The 19,500-nt window shown below is 51.8% G+C and overlaps 9 protein-coding genes across 9 annotated transcripts; 5 read left to right on the top strand and 4 right to left on the bottom strand.

The window, feature by feature from the left end:
* Positions 1 to 946: 946 nt before the first annotated feature.
* AYO20_01917 (hypothetical protein) lies at positions 947 to 2,191 on the bottom strand (the record flags this gene model as incomplete). The annotated part of the gene is made up of 1 exon (XM_022640223.1): positions 947 to 2,191. One exon carries the CDS (start codon positions 2,189 to 2,191, stop codon positions 947 to 949), a length of 1,245 nt encoding a protein of 414 aa, XP_022503723.1.
* Positions 2,192 to 2,898: 707 nt separating this feature from the next.
* Positions 2,899 to 3,303, top strand: AYO20_01918 (hypothetical protein; the record flags this gene model as incomplete). The annotated part of the gene is made up of 1 exon (XM_022640224.1): positions 2,899 to 3,303. One exon carries the CDS (start codon positions 2,899 to 2,901, stop codon positions 3,301 to 3,303), a length of 405 nt encoding a protein of 134 aa, XP_022503724.1.
* Positions 3,304 to 3,927: 624 nt separating this feature from the next.
* AYO20_01919 (hypothetical protein) lies at positions 3,928 to 4,647 on the top strand (the record flags this gene model as incomplete). The annotated part of the gene is made up of 1 exon (XM_022640225.1): positions 3,928 to 4,647. The coding sequence occupies one exon, from the start codon at positions 3,928 to 3,930 to the stop codon at positions 4,645 to 4,647; it is 720 nt and encodes a 239-aa protein (XP_022503725.1).
* Positions 4,648 to 4,788: 141 nt separating this feature from the next.
* Positions 4,789 to 7,793, bottom strand: AYO20_01920 (hypothetical protein; the record flags this gene model as incomplete). The annotated part of the gene is made up of 3 exons (XM_022640226.1): positions 4,789 to 4,847; positions 4,989 to 7,266; positions 7,320 to 7,793. 3 exons carry the CDS (start codon positions 7,791 to 7,793, stop codon positions 4,789 to 4,791), a joined length of 2,811 nt encoding a protein of 936 aa, XP_022503726.1.
* A 1,936-nt stretch (positions 7,794 to 9,729) lies between these two features.
* AYO20_01921 (hypothetical protein) lies at positions 9,730 to 10,515 on the top strand (the record flags this gene model as incomplete). Its single annotated transcript, XM_022640227.1, has 3 exons — positions 9,730 to 9,904; positions 9,974 to 10,387; positions 10,439 to 10,515. 3 exons carry the CDS (start codon positions 9,730 to 9,732, stop codon positions 10,513 to 10,515), a joined length of 666 nt encoding a protein of 221 aa, XP_022503727.1.
* Positions 10,516 to 11,025: 510 nt separating this feature from the next.
* On the top strand, positions 11,026 to 12,519 carry AYO20_01922 (hypothetical protein; the record flags this gene model as incomplete). Its single annotated transcript, XM_022640228.1, has 2 exons — positions 11,026 to 11,144; positions 11,196 to 12,519. The coding sequence occupies 2 exons, from the start codon at positions 11,026 to 11,028 to the stop codon at positions 12,517 to 12,519; spliced, it is 1,443 nt and encodes a 480-aa protein (XP_022503728.1).
* A 546-nt stretch (positions 12,520 to 13,065) lies between these two features.
* Positions 13,066 to 15,591, bottom strand: AYO20_01923 (hypothetical protein; the record flags this gene model as incomplete). Its single annotated transcript, XM_022640229.1, has 1 exon — positions 13,066 to 15,591. One exon carries the CDS (start codon positions 15,589 to 15,591, stop codon positions 13,066 to 13,068), a length of 2,526 nt encoding a protein of 841 aa, XP_022503729.1.
* Positions 15,592 to 16,828: 1,237 nt separating this feature from the next.
* On the top strand, positions 16,829 to 17,605 carry AYO20_01924 (hypothetical protein; the record flags this gene model as incomplete). The annotated part of the gene is made up of 2 exons (XM_022640230.1): positions 16,829 to 16,889; positions 17,001 to 17,605. 2 exons carry the CDS (start codon positions 16,829 to 16,831, stop codon positions 17,603 to 17,605), a joined length of 666 nt encoding a protein of 221 aa, XP_022503730.1.
* Positions 17,606 to 17,707: 102 nt separating this feature from the next.
* Positions 17,708 to 19,072, bottom strand: AYO20_01925 (hypothetical protein; the record flags this gene model as incomplete). The annotated part of the gene is made up of 1 exon (XM_022640231.1): positions 17,708 to 19,072. One exon carries the CDS (start codon positions 19,070 to 19,072, stop codon positions 17,708 to 17,710), a length of 1,365 nt encoding a protein of 454 aa, XP_022503731.1.
* Positions 19,073 to 19,500: the final 428 nt, after the last annotated feature.

The following is a 19,500-nucleotide window of genomic DNA, read 5'->3' on the forward strand; positions in this document are numbered from 1 at the left end:
GGCCACTTTCCGCGAGCTACGAGTACCTGGAAACAGCTGGACAAGGTACCTTTCCAGATGATCATGACCGTTGTTGAGGTAGGCTCGCATGAGAAGGTTCAGAAGCGACCCTAGACAATGCCTGAGAGCACATCACTTTGACTCAACCCATTTGCTTGGGTGCTTCGCAAGGATCGTGGCTCGCCTAGCCCAGCCCCTCCAGTCACTTTATGTCAAAACTCGGATGGGCAAAACACTACACATGTACATGGGTGTGCCGTGCCGATATATCCCTGGCACACAATGCATTACTATGTATAAGGACCGAGCACTTGTACCAAAACGCGCTTCAGCCATTGACTCGGGACACAGGCACAAAAGGAAGGGCATTGGCTGAAATCTCGACTTTCCAAGCATTTCGTCGCCCGTGTCACCGAGTCGATGGTGCAATAATACAGTCAAAAGTGTCTAGAGATTCCCCTCTGAATGTCTTTGCATTATTTGCCTACAACCTACTTAGGTGACCGAGGTAATTAATTATTAGTATGGCTGTAATATGGACATGGTTGTTCCCGATTCGATATCGGGCTGCCGAGTCAGTAAGACACTCAGTGTCGTCGTCGTCATTAAATCCCTGCGCTTAGCTGCATGTACCTCGTACTCTCTGACAATGACGATTTTCTGTTCCAGCTCCTTCGCTGGGTAAGGGCTGAAAACAGGTTGCTATACACAATAGCAGTGCTTGAAGTTCGGATGAACGGCGTAGTAACCACGAACTCGGCTCTTCGTCAGTGCTTGATAGACATCTTGACGTGCACTTGATAGGGAGGCGTTTGATTCCATTGACAGACTCCCTCGGATCATGTGTCGGAGGTCATGTCTTCTATCGTTTCGAAACAAATCCCCGTTTCTTCATCAATCGTCACACTCATCTAGAATCTCTCGGTCCCTTCGTGCTAAGACGGCATCATCTCCTGACGACTCTCTCCTCCCACTGCACCCCAACCCACTCCTCCCTGAAGGAGACAGCCCCCGCGTCGCCACAGTTGTTCACACACGTCCCCACGATGATTGTGCCCCACTCCATGCCGTCTTCCAGGCCCATGGCGTTCTCGTCGTCCTTTTCCAACTCGTAGATCAAGCCCGGCACAAGCTGTAGCTCAAACACTCGTTGACTACCGCAGCTCTCGCATCGCGGTATTCCCTTCACAGGTCCGGTTCTGCCGTGGGGCACGGTGAAGCGGGTCGCAACCTCGTCTGCGCCAGAATACAGCAGTGGTTCACCCTTGAACTCGTACCGTAGGACTTGCTCTGGGTTTTGGGCGATACGGTCAGAGAATTTTTGGAAGGTCTTGTCTAGGCTGGATTCGAACGTGTCTTTATCCGCAGCGTTGCTGGAGCCTCCTGCGTCGTCGACATCATATTGTGTCTTTGAGGACTCTGCTTCTGTGGCAGCGGCGGCAGGTTCTCTGTCCAGCTCCTCCGGATATGCGTCGAGGTAGAAGGATGGGTAGGGTTTGGGAAACTCGGTGAGGTCCGGCCACGGTATCTGCTCCTGTGCGGTCTTCTTGGTGCCTTCGTCGTCCGGTCCGGCGCCGATTCGCAGTTTATCTGCGAATGACTGTGTAGGAGGTTGAGGTTGAGGCTCCTCGCGCGGTCTCTGCGGAGGTAGCGCTGCCAACTGTGAAGGCGAACCTATGCTCGCAAACGGGTTTGCTGTCGCCGGCCCATTCGTGCTGCCGGGCATCGAAAACGGATTTGCACTGCTGGCTGCGGATTGTTGGCTTGACCCGCCAAACAGAGCACTCCCAAGGTCCTGTACCGGCCTCACGGTCTCTGGCTCTATCGCCTTTTGTTTTTGACTCTTCTCTTGCACCCTGGGCTTCCTGACTTCCCGGAATGCCCTGACACTGCCCACCTTTTTCGAACACTGTTTCTTCCTGCAGCAGAGGACATGAAGGCGCCGGTCGTCGCTGGGGAAATACTGTTGCAGATCTGCATTGAGCTGGAGGAGAAGGGACATGTAGCTGTTGCAGACCTTGCATTTGGCCAGTGCCGCAGGCGGAGGGTGACTTGAGTCTAGCCAGGTGGGATAGCCGCCCAAGTGACTGACGTCGTCGCCCGTCGACTCGACGGTGGCATAACCGAGCGTGACGTTGGTGGTCGAGTAGTCCTCGCCATCGTCCGAGGAGTCGCTATCGTAGGGGGCCATCTCGCGGGATAGGCAGATGTGGCCACCAAGCCTCGCTGCTGATTATCCCGATACGTTTTTTTTTTGGTTGTCGCTGTGCAGTGCCAGATTCGTCTGAGGGGAATTTTCCACTCCGCAAACCCTTGTCTTTCTGGGGGAAGATGATTGGACTCGGATTAAGGTGTGTTCCGCGCGGCAGCTATTCCGTATACGGTAAGACTGACAGGAGCATCACATTAGGATTACCTCGTTCGGCGTACTCGGTACGAGTAGTATTAACCTAGGTTATTGTGAGCATTCCTCTGGCCATCTCCTCCGCATTTTTCTTGGTCGGAATCCTTCTCGTCCCCTGCATCCTCGCTGTCAAATACTCCATCGAGGACCCCTGGCTTCTTGTTGCTGTTCTCTCCATCCCAGCAAATCTGCATACTCCTCATTTGCCTATTCTATCTACGTACTTCATGATCGTCCGCTTGGCCCAGTGAAGCCAATCATCCCACATATCACTCTTGTGTCCCGTAATCCTTTCCCCGCGCTGGAGGCGGGGAATCCCTGTTGAAGCAACGTCGAGGCCTGACCAAAGCATCGGGCGATAAAAAAACGCCCGTGTATTCATACAGACCAGATCCCAGGTCTGCCCGGCAGATCTCCTGACATCTCCAATCTCTCCCTCTCTCTCAGCTGTTCCATTCGACCTCTCAACGCGAAAGAGCCAGAAGGTATCCAACATGTCGACACACAAAGTCTCCGCCGTCACCATCGACGAGTACGAATTCCCCACGGGCGGCCACGCAAGAGGCTACCTGCTATCCATCGCCCTGATGATACTGTCTGCCCGCCGCAGATTCATCGAGCCAGGCTCCGTTCTTCACGATCAACTCATAGCCAGGAGCGCCACCGCCAGCAAATACGCCAAGCCCACCCAAGACGTCCTCTTCTACTTCCTCTATGGTGCGCATAGTATCGAGGCCGTCCACTTCGCCCTGACGAAGCTGAGAAAGCACAATGTCAAGGCTTTCAGCCTGCCCTGGTTCCAGTGGATCATCGCTGTGTTTGTGGGAGGAGTCAACGCCAAGAAGCATTTCGACGCCGTTGTGGAGAAGAAGGAACTCAAGACTATCAAGGAGATCTAGAGGAGGAAACGGGATGAGGAAGATTAGGACGAGTTGGTGTCGACCTCTGTGAGGGCAAGGTTTCCTCTCGATGCTAAGAGGGTGGGCACGCGGGAGTTTTCTTGGAAGATCTCCATCTCTTTGCAAGAAATGCTGAAGTATAGGAATCCCGGAAAAACAAAACAATCGCTGTCGGTCCTTCATGAGGAACAAATGCTTTTGATCCACCGCGGCCGTCCATTGGTCAGCCTTCCGGCGGTAGAATACCATTTAGCCAACCAGTTCGTGCCATATTGATGTTTATGCATATGCACACCTTCACCCCATCTTTCTTCTTCGCAAGGCTGACGTTTTCTGGACTCAAGACACCATAGCTGAAGTGACATTTCCCCCCTGCGCCATTAGTGAGTCCAAACCATCTCATGAACTTAGACGCGGCCGCCAAGACGTCAAACGTCTGGTTCCGTCCATGTCCAGGTCCTCTTGAACCACACTTATTTCAACTCTCATTTGACCTCATTACATTGCTCCCTTCGTCCCCTGCCAAAGACTCATCCGGTGCTTGAATCGAGCGGAAATCAGACCGGAGAGCGCCGCGGCAAGTTCTTGTCTAAGGGAAGCGACCGCCAGTAACCTTCAATGACAATGGCCAGCCTCACTCCTGGCAGCAAGGCTAGGGGCTTCATGTCACTCCCCGCCGAAGTCCGACTGAACATCTACGATCTGTTGATGTCGAGTACGATGCTGATCAACCTCTGCCAGCCGCCTCTGCTAGAGCCGGACCATCTCCTCTCCCGAAAGAGCTCGCCTGTCTCAGAAATGTCTCTGCAAATATTGGCCCTCGAGACCATCACCCGCAGCCATGGTCTCCACCTGCTCGTTGTCGGTGACCCCGTCAAGGGCGAGGTAGAATCACTGCTGCGCCAGCGTGTGGTCCGCTACCACTGTCCGGACTGCCTGACTCGATGGCTGCGGAACATCTCCTATGGCTTGAGCGTGCGGTTCGACTGGGTGGAAAAGCTCGAGATCATGTACAAGACCTGTCGCGACGAAATGAGCGGGTTCAGCATGGTCGAGGACTTCTACTTATCCAGACTGGCTGCCCGCGACATGATGGAGCGATACCAGGCGATCGTCTCCACTTACAGTGGCCGCATGGATCTTGTACATCCTCCCAGGACATGGCACTTTGAACTATTCATCGAGATTCCAGAGGAGCTTCTGGCGAGCATAGGGCCACTGCAGCCAGGAATATCGACGCATGGCACGCGGGTCCTGCCAGAAAGCGTGGCTTTTTTGCCCTCGCTGGACTTTGGTGGGACCTTCAAATGGATTATATGTGGGACGGCGCACCGTGAGAGTTGATTACATGACGGAACGACAAAAACGATCGACAAAAACGGAATGGTCGCGTGTATCTGGTGTTGCAAAGTCGCAACCAATGGATATAGCACACCCTGCCGAGTGCATTTCCCCAACAAAATCCAACCGCCAAAGCTCGTCTGCTCAAAAGGTGAACTGCATCAATCCCGGATTCAACACAAGCGGCAGTAATGCGTGCGACCCTGTCCACCCAGAATGTCAGCAAAGAGTGTGCGAGTCGATGGGACGGGTAGATGATAGAGGTGCTGGAAGGTCAGCTGAAAGGAGAGAACTCGGGCAGGAAGGCAGGAAGAAAACGGCAAAAATAGTAATAAGAAACCCACCAACAACCGTGGCCAAAGGCCAAACCGCTGTGAACCATGCAATCTGCCAGTCATATGGCACCAGTTTCCCCAGCGGACCGACGCCAGCAACCACAATCATGCCCAAACTCATGATGGCACAGAAGATGAATGTGAACCGAAATTTCCGAAGAATCGTGGGGATCTCTTTGAAGAAGCTCGTATCGGTGGCTTCCTTGCTGGTCGCGCCCCAGGACATGTCGATCGAGAAGAGGTGCGAGAGGATTGCTTGCGAGACGTGAAGGGATATGCCTCCCAGAAAGATGGTCAGAAGCGGGATCCAACGGAAATTCTCCCACAGTGCCGAGAGGAGAGTCTGATCTTCGACTCTGTAGCGCATTACTGCCAGCGCGAGATTGCCGAGGGCGGTGAAGACAACGATGATGGCAAAATAGATTTTGAAGCTGTCAATGTAATAATGATCCAAGTGGCCGTTGAACCAGCCAACGATGCAGTAATTGAACAGCGTCAATATCCACGCGCTCCCGATGGCATAATAAGTTCCGATGTAGGCCATAATGGTCAATTTAGACGGGAATGGCATCGAGCTCTTGATGAAGTTGCGGAACAAGGGAGTAAAGGGGCCCTTGGAGAGCCATTGGGCAAACGGGTGGAAGATGAGCTCCGAACAACCATAGGCGTATTTCTCCCAGCGGGCGAGTTCGTCGTACACCGTCAGAGAGACACCTTCTTTGAAGCCCTGGTCGGCATAGGCTGCAAGGCGGAGGATATACCCAGAGGTTTGCAGACGAAGAGCCATATCAAAATCTTCAGAAACGGTGGCTTCGCTCCAGTACTTTTCCTTGATGATGCCGTCGTTGATATCTTCGTAGACATAGGCAACATCTTGCACAGCTGACCAGCGTAAAAAGGCGTTGTGACCGACAAAAGGGGCAACGTCGCCATTGGATACTGCGTAGCGGATGGCTGAGTACACAAGATTCGTGAAGAAGGTGATTCCCTTTTCGAACCACGAGTCTGTGACGTTCATTACACCGCTGGCAAACTGAATGATTGCGACTTCTTGGGAGATTTCCATTTCTGAGACTGCGCTCAGGAAACAGTCTCGAGGAACACGCGTGTCGCTGTCTATCAGCAGGATGTAGTCCCCCACGCGAATGTTGCCTGATGCTTGCGTACGACCTTCGTCTTCGGTAACGATAGATGCAAGAGCTTCGTGGTAGACCTCACGTTCTTGCTCCGTAGTCCAGGTGCCATCCTCCGGACGTACGATGGTCAACAGTTTGTCCTCGACTCGAGCAGAGACGTTCAGGGCATAGTTCATATTGGATGCCTTTTTGAACTTACCGGCTCGGATAAAAGGTCTTTGGCTGGAATCTGCGGGCTTCGGATCGTGCTTTGGTCTCGACACCCACCCGATGTTGTGTTCGTCGTAATAGTCACGTCGTTCTTGGGCTTGCTCGGCGGGGATCAGTTGCATACCATCGTCGTTGATGAAGATGTTTGCAGTTCCCCCTTGCATTTCATAAGTCGAGATAGCCTCTTTGATGGATTTGATTGTCGGGTCGATCACGGACCAGAGACCTTCTTTGTAGACTGGACATTGAATAGTGACGTGCGGCAAAGTATAGCTTCCGTCAGTGGGGAGGCGCGGGGGAGGCATTCCAGAGTAAAACTTGGTGTTGGCATTCATTTGACTTATGGGACCTATGATCTGGGCACAGCAACCAGCCACTGACTGCATGAAGAATAGTGCAAGCCAACATTGGAGGGGGACGACGGCAATGAAGGCCAGTCGCATCCAGGAACGGTCAACCTTGATTTCAATGGCGATCTCGCGCCAACCACTGCCAATGGCAGCAATCAGCAAGACCAACGTGATGGCAGTTAGGAGTGGTTGGATGAGAACAATCCGGCGAGGTAGCAAGCTCTGTCCCATGTCGGCAATTTGAGACGATCCTTCTTCGTCGTTGGCCTTGTCGAGATTGAGTGTGCTGGGCATGGCACTGGGAATATGAGCATAGGATTCATCGTCTTCGCATTCTTCCTTCCAAATCATGTTGATAAGTTGGTCTTCTATTGACTGGACACGTTTGAGGATGTGATTTGGATCGTCATCCCAGACGATGAGGATATTATAGGTGCGAACGAATGCTGCGAACTGATGTTTCTGGCAGTCAGGAAGGTGAGAAATGCTCGGGAGGATTTGCAGCCGGAGGCCGGAGTCAAGCGGCATGTGGGTGAGTGACTGATCTTGGAGGAATAGTTTGACAACGCCTGTGTTGACTGTCATGGCACACTATCAAGGTTAAGTCAGTAGGTAGGCACCTTGCGACGATCAGATTTCCTTACCTTGACATTAAGCCTTCTTACCGCATCATAAACTCCTTCGGGCCGAGAACGAAGGTCTTCAGGGGCACACTTGTAGTCGTTCTTCGCTTTCTTGAGCATGACCCCTTCTTCAATGCCATTGGTTGACCACATCCGCTCCAGTTGCTGCTGGTGCAGCCAGTTGCACATCATGTCAGTCTTCAAATCTCGCAGTTCCGGTGTTGAGCTGTTCCGAAAGTCGCCTTCAGGGTACAACAGAATCCTCCTACTTGAGTCATGTCTTGACATGGTCAGACGACCCCTAGCTGAAGATGAGCTAGCTGGTCGAGCCTCACTGGAGGAGTCTGGGGTTGCCGGAGGGCTTGGGACCATGGGCAAGTCGAAAGTCGATGTCCTCGCTTGGGATACATTGCCTATGACGATAGTAGGTGCTTGAGTCGAACTCGAAGAGGGAATGTCCGAATAGTTGCGCCGTTCGTTGTTGTTACCATCCATACCGTTGACTGACGACCCGAGAAAGCCTTGGTGATTGCGTAGTTGAGTCTCGATGAAGGTGCGTGGAGGAACAGAAGAAAATGTAGGAAGAAAACAAGTGATAAGACCGGTTCAAGTACCCAGAGAGCCCAGGGACAGCCTGTTTTCGACCGGGCACGTTCATGAAAGACTTCCAGATTGATGCATTTGTGCATGAGATATTTATTTCAAGCAATAGGAACACCTCGAACCTGAGGCTGAGCCTGGCCCACCTGCTAGGGGACGGTCCTGACAGGTCTAGTATGATTGGAATACCCGTCCTGTAAGTCACAGAGACACCACCTTCGGAGATATATGACCAAACACGAGACAAGGATTGAAATGTTGGGAGTAGAGCTCCAGACCCCGAAGCACGAGGGCGGATGTTATCCAAGTTTGGACCTAGTCGGCTGAGCAGATCAGAGCTTAGTAGCAGATCCCGAAGTCCTTTGATATCATGATCTCACAATCTGTGCGATCGAGGAAGCATCATGTGTTGAGACAAAGCATGCCTGCATCATACACGGTCAAGAAGAAGCTGGCCTCCATGCAGGCGTCTTGAGACAAAGCTGAAAATGTTGGGCCAAATCCAGGAAACTGCAGTCCAAGCCAGAATTTTTATGAGACACAATTTGGTGTTCCTGCTAGGCGATTTCGAAATGCCAATGCCGAAATCAACCACGAATGCTTGATCGCTCCAAGCACAGGGGTGCCTCAGTGCCGTTGACTATCGGACATATCTCTAACAAGCAAGATGGAAAACTTGGGGAACCTGTGTCCTCTGGTGCGGCATATTGGGAGTGGGTACCATATATCTCGTGCTCATGGGAAACACTCTCGGTGTCATTCGCGTTCGGACTCAAGTCTTCGCCGCACACGCCTTTCTTCTTCCAAAATATCTTCGTAGTCTTCGATTCTGACGGCAATTGCATCCCAGATTAAGACAGCCTGCACGAATACTGTGCCTTGTATAGTCTGCGACCTTTTCGTGCTCTTTTTTCCATTCTGAGGCGTCGAAGCCCGAGTATACCCGATTGCGTTGATCCAAGTCCCTGGGTCCAGAAGAGCCGGTTTCACATTTTCAAGGACAAGATTGATGTCAATCCATATTCGAGGAGTCGGGCTAGAGGTTCTCGGATAGGCATGTTCGAGAAGAAGCTGACCCTTGATGGCATCATATTGCACAACGCTGTCAAGCACATGTCAACAGTATAGCTGCAGGAGTTTCGGGAGGCATACCAGCCTAGTAACCTCACCTTGCTCTCAGCAGGAAGTGATACTATTTCGTGAATGAAGACCAACTTGCTTGGGGTGGGGGCGCTTGGTACGCTTTCGGTCATGGCAATCTGTACATGCTTGTGACCTGATACTTATCTTCTTGATCGGCATGAAGACAGTGACGGCGCTTCCAGTACCAGAAGGACTTCAACGCGTCCTTCAGAGAGAGTTTATGGCGTATTACTCGGTAGATACCACGACATCCCGTAGGCACGTGATGTTCGGAATACCTGCCCTGTCAATGCCACTCTTGCCCGGAACCCACTTGGTGTTCGGCAGACTGGCGATGTCATGGCCTCTGGACTTTGTGATCTCGGGACCAGGCTCTCACCAAAGCAACGCCTCTTCTTCCCAAGCGTCTCTCCTAATCTTGTAATCTCCTGTGACATAGGATATCCGCTCTCTTCGGCAGTCTTTCCCCCCCCGACGCCCGCTGCTTGCTCTTCATCTGGGGACTGAATCCATTACCGTCAGATTTGCTAGCGGCTGTCCACGCGATATCGATCGAAGCGGGTGGAAGTGACGCTACCACGCCGGAACCGCTCTCTATTGTTACCAGGTCACTCCAGCCTCACAACAAGACCATTCCTCCGTCCCTACTTACGACACCCTCACAAAGCACCGTCCTTTATCAATCGATATGTGGGGTTGGTTTGGCGGGGCAGCAGCCCAAGCCAGAAAAGATGCTCCCAAAAAGGCCATCCTGCAGCTGCGGTCTCAACTTGATATGCTGCAAAAGAGGGAGAAGCATCTGGAGAATCAGATGGCAGAACAAGATGCAATAGCAAGAAAGAACATAACCTCAAATAAAGCCGGTAAGGAATCCAGCATCCCTGTTCAGCCATAGTGTTCCATCCTAACACGATATCTTTCTTGTACTATAGCTGCCAAAGCTGCTCTGCGGCGCAAAAAACTCCATGAACGCACACTTGAACAGACATCCGCCCAGATCGCTCAGGTAGAACAACAAATTTATTCAATCGAGGCCGCCAACATCAACCAGGAGACGCTTAATGCTATGAAGAATGCAGGACAAGCCATGAAACAGATCCACGGAAACTTGACCATCGACAGGGTGGATCAGACCATGGACGAGCTACGCGAGCAACACGCTCTCGGCGAAGAAATCGCCAATGCAATCACAAACGCCCCCATTGGCGAACCTATAGACGAGGCTGATTTGGAGGAAGAGCTGGAAGGGTTGGAGCAAGAGGCTATGGACGAGAGAATGTTGAAGACTGGCCCGACACCGGTTACAGGCGAAATCAATCGACTCCCCGCCGTTTCTGCTGGTCCAAGTAAGTCGCCCTTCGTGGCTCAACATTCAAGAGACACTGACCGTTCTACAGTTGGCAACAAACCCTCGACCGTGGAAGAGGACGAGGAAGAAGAATTACGGAAACTACAGGCCGAGATGGCCGTGTGAGAAACAATGAGTGGATGGCGCAGGTGACGCTGACCCTGCGCTGCCGCCTCTTCCCGACTGCGGCTCTCAGTTTCCCAGGAGTAACAGGCTGTTTTCCGCGAGTGCTGGGACGACGAATGCCAGATTTTGATATAACCTGAGTATTGTAGATTGGCGTTTCGAAGGTTAGGCTTGCATTCCAGTCGGTCTTGTCTTGGCGGATGTTGATGGTGTGTTAGAGGAATCATGAATTTCAACTTCACTCGTTTGGAGGCCTGCTAAGTCCTTTGTTTGTGTGACGCCCTCTAACCCTTTTGCCTGACCTTATGTGAACGAGATCTCATACAGCAGTGGCAGATCAATTTAGGCATCTACCCCTCCTATGTTACCTGGTTTCTCTATCGATACTATTCTGCTAGCATTTACTTAACAAAGCACAAGCAGCTAGACGGATGGCTACATCTCCGTCTACTCCTTACTCTCGACCTCCCTCTGCTCACTCCAAGTTCTACCCCACGTCCATCAGCCAAAATGTCCTCTTCAACAGTCCAGCTGGATCCTTCAATCCTCTATCTGATTGCACACCAACTGACAAATGATGTCAAGATAGGAAACTCTATGGAAGATGGCGGCCAATCGAGCCTCTATCTGTGAGCATGACCGAACAACTGCTCGGGCGAGGTGACTGACTTCTTCCCCAGGCCTGCACGACGCACCCTCCAGAACCTGCGGCTCACCTCTCGATATTTCGCCGATATGGCCATCATCAAGTCTGTCCTGTTTCGTCACATCACACTATATGCAACTGCAGAGCACCTGGACCGTGTGTGGAAAACCGACTTTGCTACGTTCGGGCAGTTTGTGAAGAAGGTCATCTTTAAGCCATCCCTATGTTCGCCAGACATCACCTCCGAAGATTTCCGGTCGCTGTTGGCTGTACACCGCTGTCAAGTCAGTTCGAACCATTCTGGTGACACTGCGAAGTGGAGCCAGATCTGGTATATGTATCTCAAGTTCGGTGCTCCAAGTCCTGGAATCATGCTCTCCCAGTCGGCTGCCTTTAGCATTTACGAAGAATGTGCAGCTAGCGACAAGGACGTCGTACTGAACGGGAGTCTGCAGTCCGCTTGGATCAGGCTATTGAAACAATTCTCACAGGCCTCGTCCTTTGTCATTGGCAACATACCTGGTTTGTGGCCTCCAAGGGTCTACGACCTCAACAATCGAACAGATAAGCCTTGTCCCTTCTGTGACCGCAAGATCTTCGGTCTCAGCAAGATGAGCTCCTATGGCGAAGTCATGCTCATCAAGGCCGTTACGCAGTGTCTCGCAGCCGCTCAAGTACGGATTGGAGACCTCGCGCTTGACTGCAACGTCGTGCGTGGCCAGGGACTGGGGGATTTGTGGAACTCTCAGCTTCACTTGAATTCTATGACCCGGCTCACTCTCCACGAGGAACCCTATTTCCCGCACAGCGGTGCTGACATGGCCATTCAACCCGTAATTATCAGTCGTGCCTGTTCACTATTTTCTGCTTTCGTGACAAAGGCGCAGAACAACCTCCAGGTTTTGACCATAGAAAACGCCGATAGGAACACCCGATTCATCCGCCTTCCCTGGCACACGTGCTTGGACATAAACCTGCCAGCTCTTCGCCGGTTGTGTGTGAAGAATCTGATATTTCCTGCTGCGGCACTGGCAAGTATCCTGGGGAAATGTGGCCGACTACAGTGTCTCTCATTCGAGGATTTCGAGTGGCCTAGCGGAGGTACTCGTGCGCTGAAGCCAGTCTTCGATGCGATTCGTCAGCATCCCAATTCGCTACGTCTCGATTTCAAAGGAACAACCGGGAGCGAGGGAGTCGAATTTAGATTCAAGTGTCAAGACCATCGCGTTTTCAGCGAACCCGAGCCCCTTCCAGGCAACCCCGAAGGCGAGTATGAGATGCAGACGAGCCTCCGTCTATATCTCGCCGGGCACGGAGAATGGGATGATCACTTGCAAACCTGGTTTCCGTTCACTTGAGGCCTACAGTCACAGGCGACATTTCCCACATCGGATATTCTTGTCGGTCACACACGACCGGGAAGCAAACGGGCCAACGAAGACACCACGTTTGTTATCCCCCCCAGGAAGAAAACGTGCACGGTAATGAGGGTCAGGCATACTCTCCCGTATGAGTAGGGCTTCAGACAATGTCGAGCTTGGCTAGCCTTTCTCAGGGTTGCAAGCGGCGTCTGAGACCACAACACCGAAAAGAGTCAGACACAACAAGCTCTCCGCGGCATGAGGAACGGTGAAAAGGTGTACTAGGACGAAAAAAAAGAAAACTCCGAAAAACAGTCAAGACGAACAGGAACCCGAGGGCTGATTGAGAAGTCAAACCCAATGAGATGATATTGACTTGCGATCCATTGCTTGATCGGATATATTGAAGGCTTGAGAGATCACCAGGCTAGGCCAGAGTCATTGTCCTCAACGTATGCCACTGTTTGGTACAGTGCGAGCTTGTTGCAGATGAGGGCATAGAAAGGCAGTATGGTATTAGAACAGAGCTAACATTTGCCTTCCTCAAGAAGTGAAAGTCATACTTTTCCCTTGCAGCTCTTTGCCCATCTTCCCTCGTCTCGCCCCAGTGCTCGTATCCAATGCTTTTGCAAAAGGGTTCAAGATCTTCTTTTGCGGTGCCTGCTGTCCTTGTGGACCAGGAGCCAGCAATGATGGCGCACTGGCATAATCAAACGGCTGCGCAGCTTGTGATTCAGCCACAGCTGCAGCTTTTTCGGCCTCTTTCCGAGCCTTCTTCTCAGCCTTTTTCTGTTTTTTCGCTTGACGTTTTGCATCGAATTCCGGGTTGTTGTCGGCATCGACAGCAAGGGAAGGCTGAGGCGAAACGGTGGACGCTGGAACCACAATAGTGTCTCTAGCTGTTGTCTTCCCTGTTGTGGTGCCGTTCACACCATCAGGGGTAGGAATATCCTCGTTGACTTCGTCTGTCTTCCTCTTCTTCCCCTTTGAACGTGACAACTCGTTGAGCGTGAAAATTTCATCGGCTTTGGAGCGGAATCTGTCTTTTGGTGTTGGAGGGAGGTATGGAAGTGTATTTGCCAGTTTTTCGGCTTGGGTTGATTCGAATATGGGCTGGCTGAAAGTCCTGTCTCCCATGTTGGCTTCTTCGATAGTGGCAAGCAGTCGAAGCGGGGCGATTGAGGAGAGCGCGATAGTTGCGGCGGCAATGTCTGTAGGGAGCTGATGATATTGAGGCATTACACCGCCCCAGAACATCGACGCAGACGCCCTTTCCGCGGTGGCCACTGAATCACCTTGCTCCTGTGGCGCTGAAGTTGAGGTGGCCGCTAGATGTTTCAAGGTAGTGCCTAAACTAGAAAATGTGCTCTGAGGTTGCTGCTTTTTCTCTCGTGGTCGGCGGGCTGTCAATCCAAGAACTTTCTCACAATGCCGGACCACCTCTTCGTGCGATTTGCCGTTCTTGCCCTCAGTCTTGCCTTGCTTGACAATCTCGATAATCTCAGGGATACGGTCCGAGACAAGCTTTGACTCCCCTCTGCAGCTCTGGTGGAAATTGAACACCGAGGTCGGCATGTTTTCAGCCACCAGCCACAAGGTCCTATTGGGCAGGATGAATTGAACACCTTCGTCCAGTTCGCGTGCTTTGCGGTCTCGCCATGCGTGGAGAGCACGAAAGACCCCGAGCTGCTCTTTGCTCAGACTGACGAATCTCTGCGTGAGCATTCCGAACCAACCAAGCGGGCCGCCGCCTGTTTCGAGGTCATACATTTGACGAGTATAGACTTGAAGGGCTTCTTTTTTCGACTGCGATAGGACATAGTCTGTAAGATTGACATTGCGTGACGATCCATTGACAAGCATATTTCGCATGTGATCATAAATGGTCAGCAGATAGTGTGTGTCGGAGCGCGCATAGTCGATCAAGTCCTTGGGGAGAGGGCGCACCCGCCAGTCCGCAAGCTGGTACTGTTTTTGAGCATGGACATTTGCGAACCGGAGAAGAAGGTGCTTTAAACCTTTCCCTTGGAACTGCAGAGCACAAGCTGCATGATAGGTGTCGAAGAGACCGACGATGTATAGGCCCAAGTCGCGTTGCAGCCAGATGACGTCCATATTTGAACCATGCAGCACTTTGAGAATTTTCGGGTTTGCGAACACCTGGTTGAGGATCTGCAAGTTCTCACGCCATGGTTTCAGTGTGTCAATAATCCAATCCTTTTTGCGTGTGCTGATCTGCATGAGACAGACCATCCCGACGTAAGAGCGTAAGTCATTGTGTTCTAGATCGATTGCGATCTCTTCAGCCGATTTGAGCTCTTCGAGCATCTCTAGGACGCCTTCTTCCGTATCCACGAAGACGTGCTCGCTTTCATCTATTGGCCCAAAAGCTATCGGGGGCTTGAATTTGTAGACGGAAGGGGGGTACCGGTAGATCTCGATTTCTCGTGCGTACGGGTGGTTGTATCTGAACGTGGAATGAGTAAATGCGCCGGAAAGATAGTGAGGACCATACCCTGTATCCTCACTTCCTATGCTGTCTTCCAGCGGAACGAGAGCATGAGGCTTCGTCTGAAGCAATGGCCTGAAGGGGCTCGGGTCAGAGTTGTTCACCTGTCTGTCAAAGAAGGCTTGAGGTTTTTGCATGTTGCCTGCAGCCCATCTCTGAAAACCCAAGCCGGTCTTTGTAGGTCTGGGAGAGGGGTCGGCATCCTGGGGGGTAGTGTCCTGTGGTTTGATGATGCCCGAGAACTCATCAAGTGCAGAGTCAGCTTTTTCAAGTAGACCATCCACAACGTCAACAACGCCATGCCAGTTATCCTCGATGCTGTCCTGATCTTTCAATGTAGGTTGTTTGAGTGGCGTGTCCTGAGTGGCAGCCTTGAGGAGTTTGTTTGTCAGGCGCAGAAGATGAGCATCTTGACGATCAAGGGCGCGAGACAGCTTGTCGCTAGAGGAGCGATGGAAACCGAGATCTTGGTTGGACACTTGGGTCGCGCTCCTTGTTACGTTGATGAGAGAGGCTTGGACCAGGTCCTGAAAGGACTTGAAATCCGCAGTCAGGTCCATGATAGAGGGATGCTTGTCTCAACTTTTCCCGCATCCCATTACGCGATGGGTAGCAAGTCGTTGGACCACTGTGTTAACCACACCTGGTAGTAACAGGAATGGAGATCTAAGCGGAAAGATTTCAGACAATTTGCAGAATTGAAGACCGCAGGGATGAACCGAAGATTCTCCACCAAAAACTACGGCGGAGTTTAGACGCGGCCAAGTGTAGTCTACGGTCGATCATTAGCCGCCCAAGGAGTGGGCGCCGAGGCGCCCACTCCGCCGCCTGAGCCTTGTACCAACTTGTCAACTCACCATCTGCTGACTCCATTACTCATTCAAAGCCACTGCAAACCCGAAGAACCATTGAGAAGGACCATGAATTGCCCTGTAATCTCCATTCGCATCCTTGGATATGGTGGGAGCGCTTAAAAGTACTGGTTGCGCGACGTGTCGGAAACGCAAGAAGAAGGTGAGGTTGGCACAGTCAAGCACTCCAGCGAGAACCCCCTATTTATGCTGAGTTTGGTTGGTCAAGTGCGGTGAAGAGACGCCTTCATGCTCAGCATGCATAAAAGCCGGCTGGAAATGCCCAGGCTATCCCAAAAGATGGAAATTCATTGACGAGGGTGGATCGCTTGCATTGCTCTACCACAAAAAGAAGTATATCTTTGAAGATGTCGGTCAGCACGAAGCAGCAGTCGATGAATGGTTAGCATTCACAGTCAATCCCGTCGTCGACCAAGGCAGCGGTTGTCTCGATCCGAGATCATGGAATGCCATTGAGTGGCCGCTAGCTTTCCCCCTTGACCAGATACGTTCGACTCTATGCTACATACTGGATGAGCCGCAGAACAGGCACACCTTCCCCATCAAATCTCATGGAAGATTTTATGGTATGATTCCGTCCCGCCTGGGCTGCAGTGCTGCACTGGACGCTGCGGTTTCGTGTCTGTGCAGCATCTACACGGACTCTCTCAGATCAGTCCAAACGCCCTCAAAGAAGTGCCTTCAGTTGTACGCCCGGAGTTTGCACTCTCTTCGAAAGTCGCTGGGCATACGACATATACGCGCAGAGGCCGAAACAATATGTGCGTCCATTATTCTGCAGACATGCGAGGTGAGAATAGAAGATTTCGATCTTTATTGTTGATGAGTTAGCCGTATCAGGAACTGACCTTCCAGCTTGTGCTGAACGATGATGTTGGACGATGGACTCAACTTTGCATGGGAACGAAACTACTTATCCAAGAACATGGCGCCGCGCGATTCATTCACCCCTTCGAAAGCGCCATGCTCGAGTCGCAGCGAGCTTGGTTTGTGAGTACTTATATCCTTTGAACTGAGACCCCGTGCTCGATTGCGGTTGACTAAGCCGCCGAAGATTCTTCACGATGCAAGTCTTGGACAAGAATGCTTTTTGTCAGGACGAGAGTGGCGCCAATCTCTGGAGAGCCCTCCCACTTCCATCGGCACCGAGGGGCACGCTAGTATCTCACTTCGATCTGAGCTTTGTGAATTCCTTGTCGACGTGCCCGGATTGATTCGAGAAGCCACCAGCACGGCAGACCAACTCTTGGACGGAGATGTTGACCCAATTGGGCTCAAAAAACGGCACCAGAACGCAATCCTTCAGATATCATCCGTGAAACACGCCTTCGAGTGGTGGTATAACACCAAAATTGCCCCTCTGCGCTCTATTTCAGACGCCGTGGGCCCAACCAGGGTTGAAACTACCAGCAACAGCTCCGTGCGGGATGACCTTCTTCTTGCTGTCGTTGACTGCGTGTCGAATTCCATAATGATAAAATTAGACACATTGCAGGCCCAGTTCGACCCGGACTGGGGTAGCCACAGGGTGGACATCCTTGGATATCAACAGGCACACGCGAAACGAAGAAAGATGATGTACCAAGCTTTACAGTTTGTTCGAGACAAGTCTTTGGTTGCAGCAAAACCTCTCGAATTTGGGTTGCGACAGCTGTGGCTCGACACTGAATTCGAACACAGCGAGAAGTACGCAGCTAAGTAAGATCTTACAGCCGCTGATCAACGCCCTCAATGTACTTGACTCCACGCGCTCTATCTCAACCCATCAAGACCCAGCATTGGTCAACAATTCCAAGGGATTGTCCTATCCTCTTCTCAGACGCATGGCCATTTCCTGAGCCCCATCAGCGCTGAAATGATTTATCAGACCCTTATAGGTCTTCTTCGCGAATTGCTCTGCCCGGCTTAGCATCTCATCCTCATATGCTTGGATAGCATCTGACAACTTTTCCCTGTCTCCGCCGCAGCCGACGATAGCATTTGCAAGGTCCAATGAATCAACCATGGCAAGGTTGACCCCAACGCCAGCGAACGGGGTCATCACGTGAGCAGCGTCCCCCACTAATGTCGCTCCTCCGTCGCACCTCCATCGAAAGCCGACGGGTAGCATCCACATCCGGCGAGGAATGAGCTTGTCGTTAGCGTCCAAGATGGCTTGCTTCAGCTCGTCGCCGCAGTCGGCATAATACTGTCCAATGAGCTTTTGCCTTGCCGTTTCGGACGAAGACCAATCGATGCCGCATTTCTCAAGCCATTCTTCAGGTTGTCGCACTCCGGCGTAAACTCGAATGCTGCTGTTTCCCAATTTCTGGCATTGAATTGCCCGGCCCTCATCGAACATGAAGCAGTTTCCTGCACCCACGAAGTCGCTCAACCATTGGTGTCTTTTATCGATATCCTCCGCCCACAGCTCAATGGCGGTAACGCCCGAGTAATATGGTTGCTGGTCTGTGAGAAATGAGCGGACTTTGGACCAAGCACCGTCAGCGCCAACGACGAGGTCGAATCCTTCCTCCCTGCTGTCTTGGAAAATGAGGTCATATTTTCCGGCCTGCAAAGACGACTTCTGTACAGATTGCAGCTTTCTATTCCACACCACGGTCCCCGGCTTCAATGAGTTGAGAAGCAACTGCCGCAACTTTGTTCGATCGATTTCTGGGCGATTGGCGTATTCCTCGGGTCGATTGGTGCCGATCACATTCTCATCGTATAGAACGGTGCCGTCGTACTTGAGCAACTTCAATGCTTCACCTTCTGGACGAGAGAGCTTTTTGAATTCCTCCGTCAGACCTGCATGCTTCAGGGCGAGCTGTCCTCCTTGTGGGTGTAGGTCGACAGTCCCGCCTTGGTCTCGTCCCAGAGAGTCGGTATCAAGCTCGAAAACAGAGCAATGGAGGTTGTTGAGTTGAAGGAGGCGTGCCAGTGTGAGGCCAGCGGGACCGCCTCCAATTATTGCGACTCGGATGTTGCTTTGACTCATAATGTCTTTGCTGTTTGAGATCTGCTGCTTGCTAATGCTTTGAGCTATTGCTGTGCTATATCTGTCTTGTGTCCCTTGGATGATGTTCAGGGTTGAGACCGGTCCTTTTATACCATTTTTCTCGATGCCCAGCTGACGTTGTTCCTCAGTCAACAGTCCCAATCTCATTAGCAAGTGGCCTCCTAGCATTGTCAGCCTCGTATCTCAACAGATGGTGTTGATTGGTCACAGCGCAACATCTTACAACACTGTCCGCCTGTTGGCTACAAACCATCAGAAATGTCAGGCCCCAGTGGCTTCGGTGGTCACCATCCAAGGCGCCTCGTGTAAGACCGAAGACCGAGACTTGGCGCTATGCGAAGCTTCATGGGGCCGAGCCTCAAGGTGGGTACCGATACTGCTCTTGGCATCCGCCTCCCGATGATTGGGTACTGCGCAACATCATCCAATATCCACTTTCCATTTGCGTCATATGTGGCGCCCAAGGTCAAGGCTGAGGGAAACTGAGCAAAATGTCCGCAAAAATGTCGCACGAGATACCTCATTCACCGAGCCTGTTTCAGGCGGTGTTGACTCGACAGGGAGCCTGATATGTACTAACTGTTCTCTTTCATTAT

Source organism: Fonsecaea nubica (assembly GCF_001646965.1).
Source record: "Fonsecaea nubica strain CBS 269.64 chromosome Unknown Scaff8, whole genome shotgun sequence".
NCBI lineage: Eukaryota > Fungi > Ascomycota > Eurotiomycetes > Chaetothyriales > Herpotrichiellaceae > Fonsecaea > Fonsecaea nubica.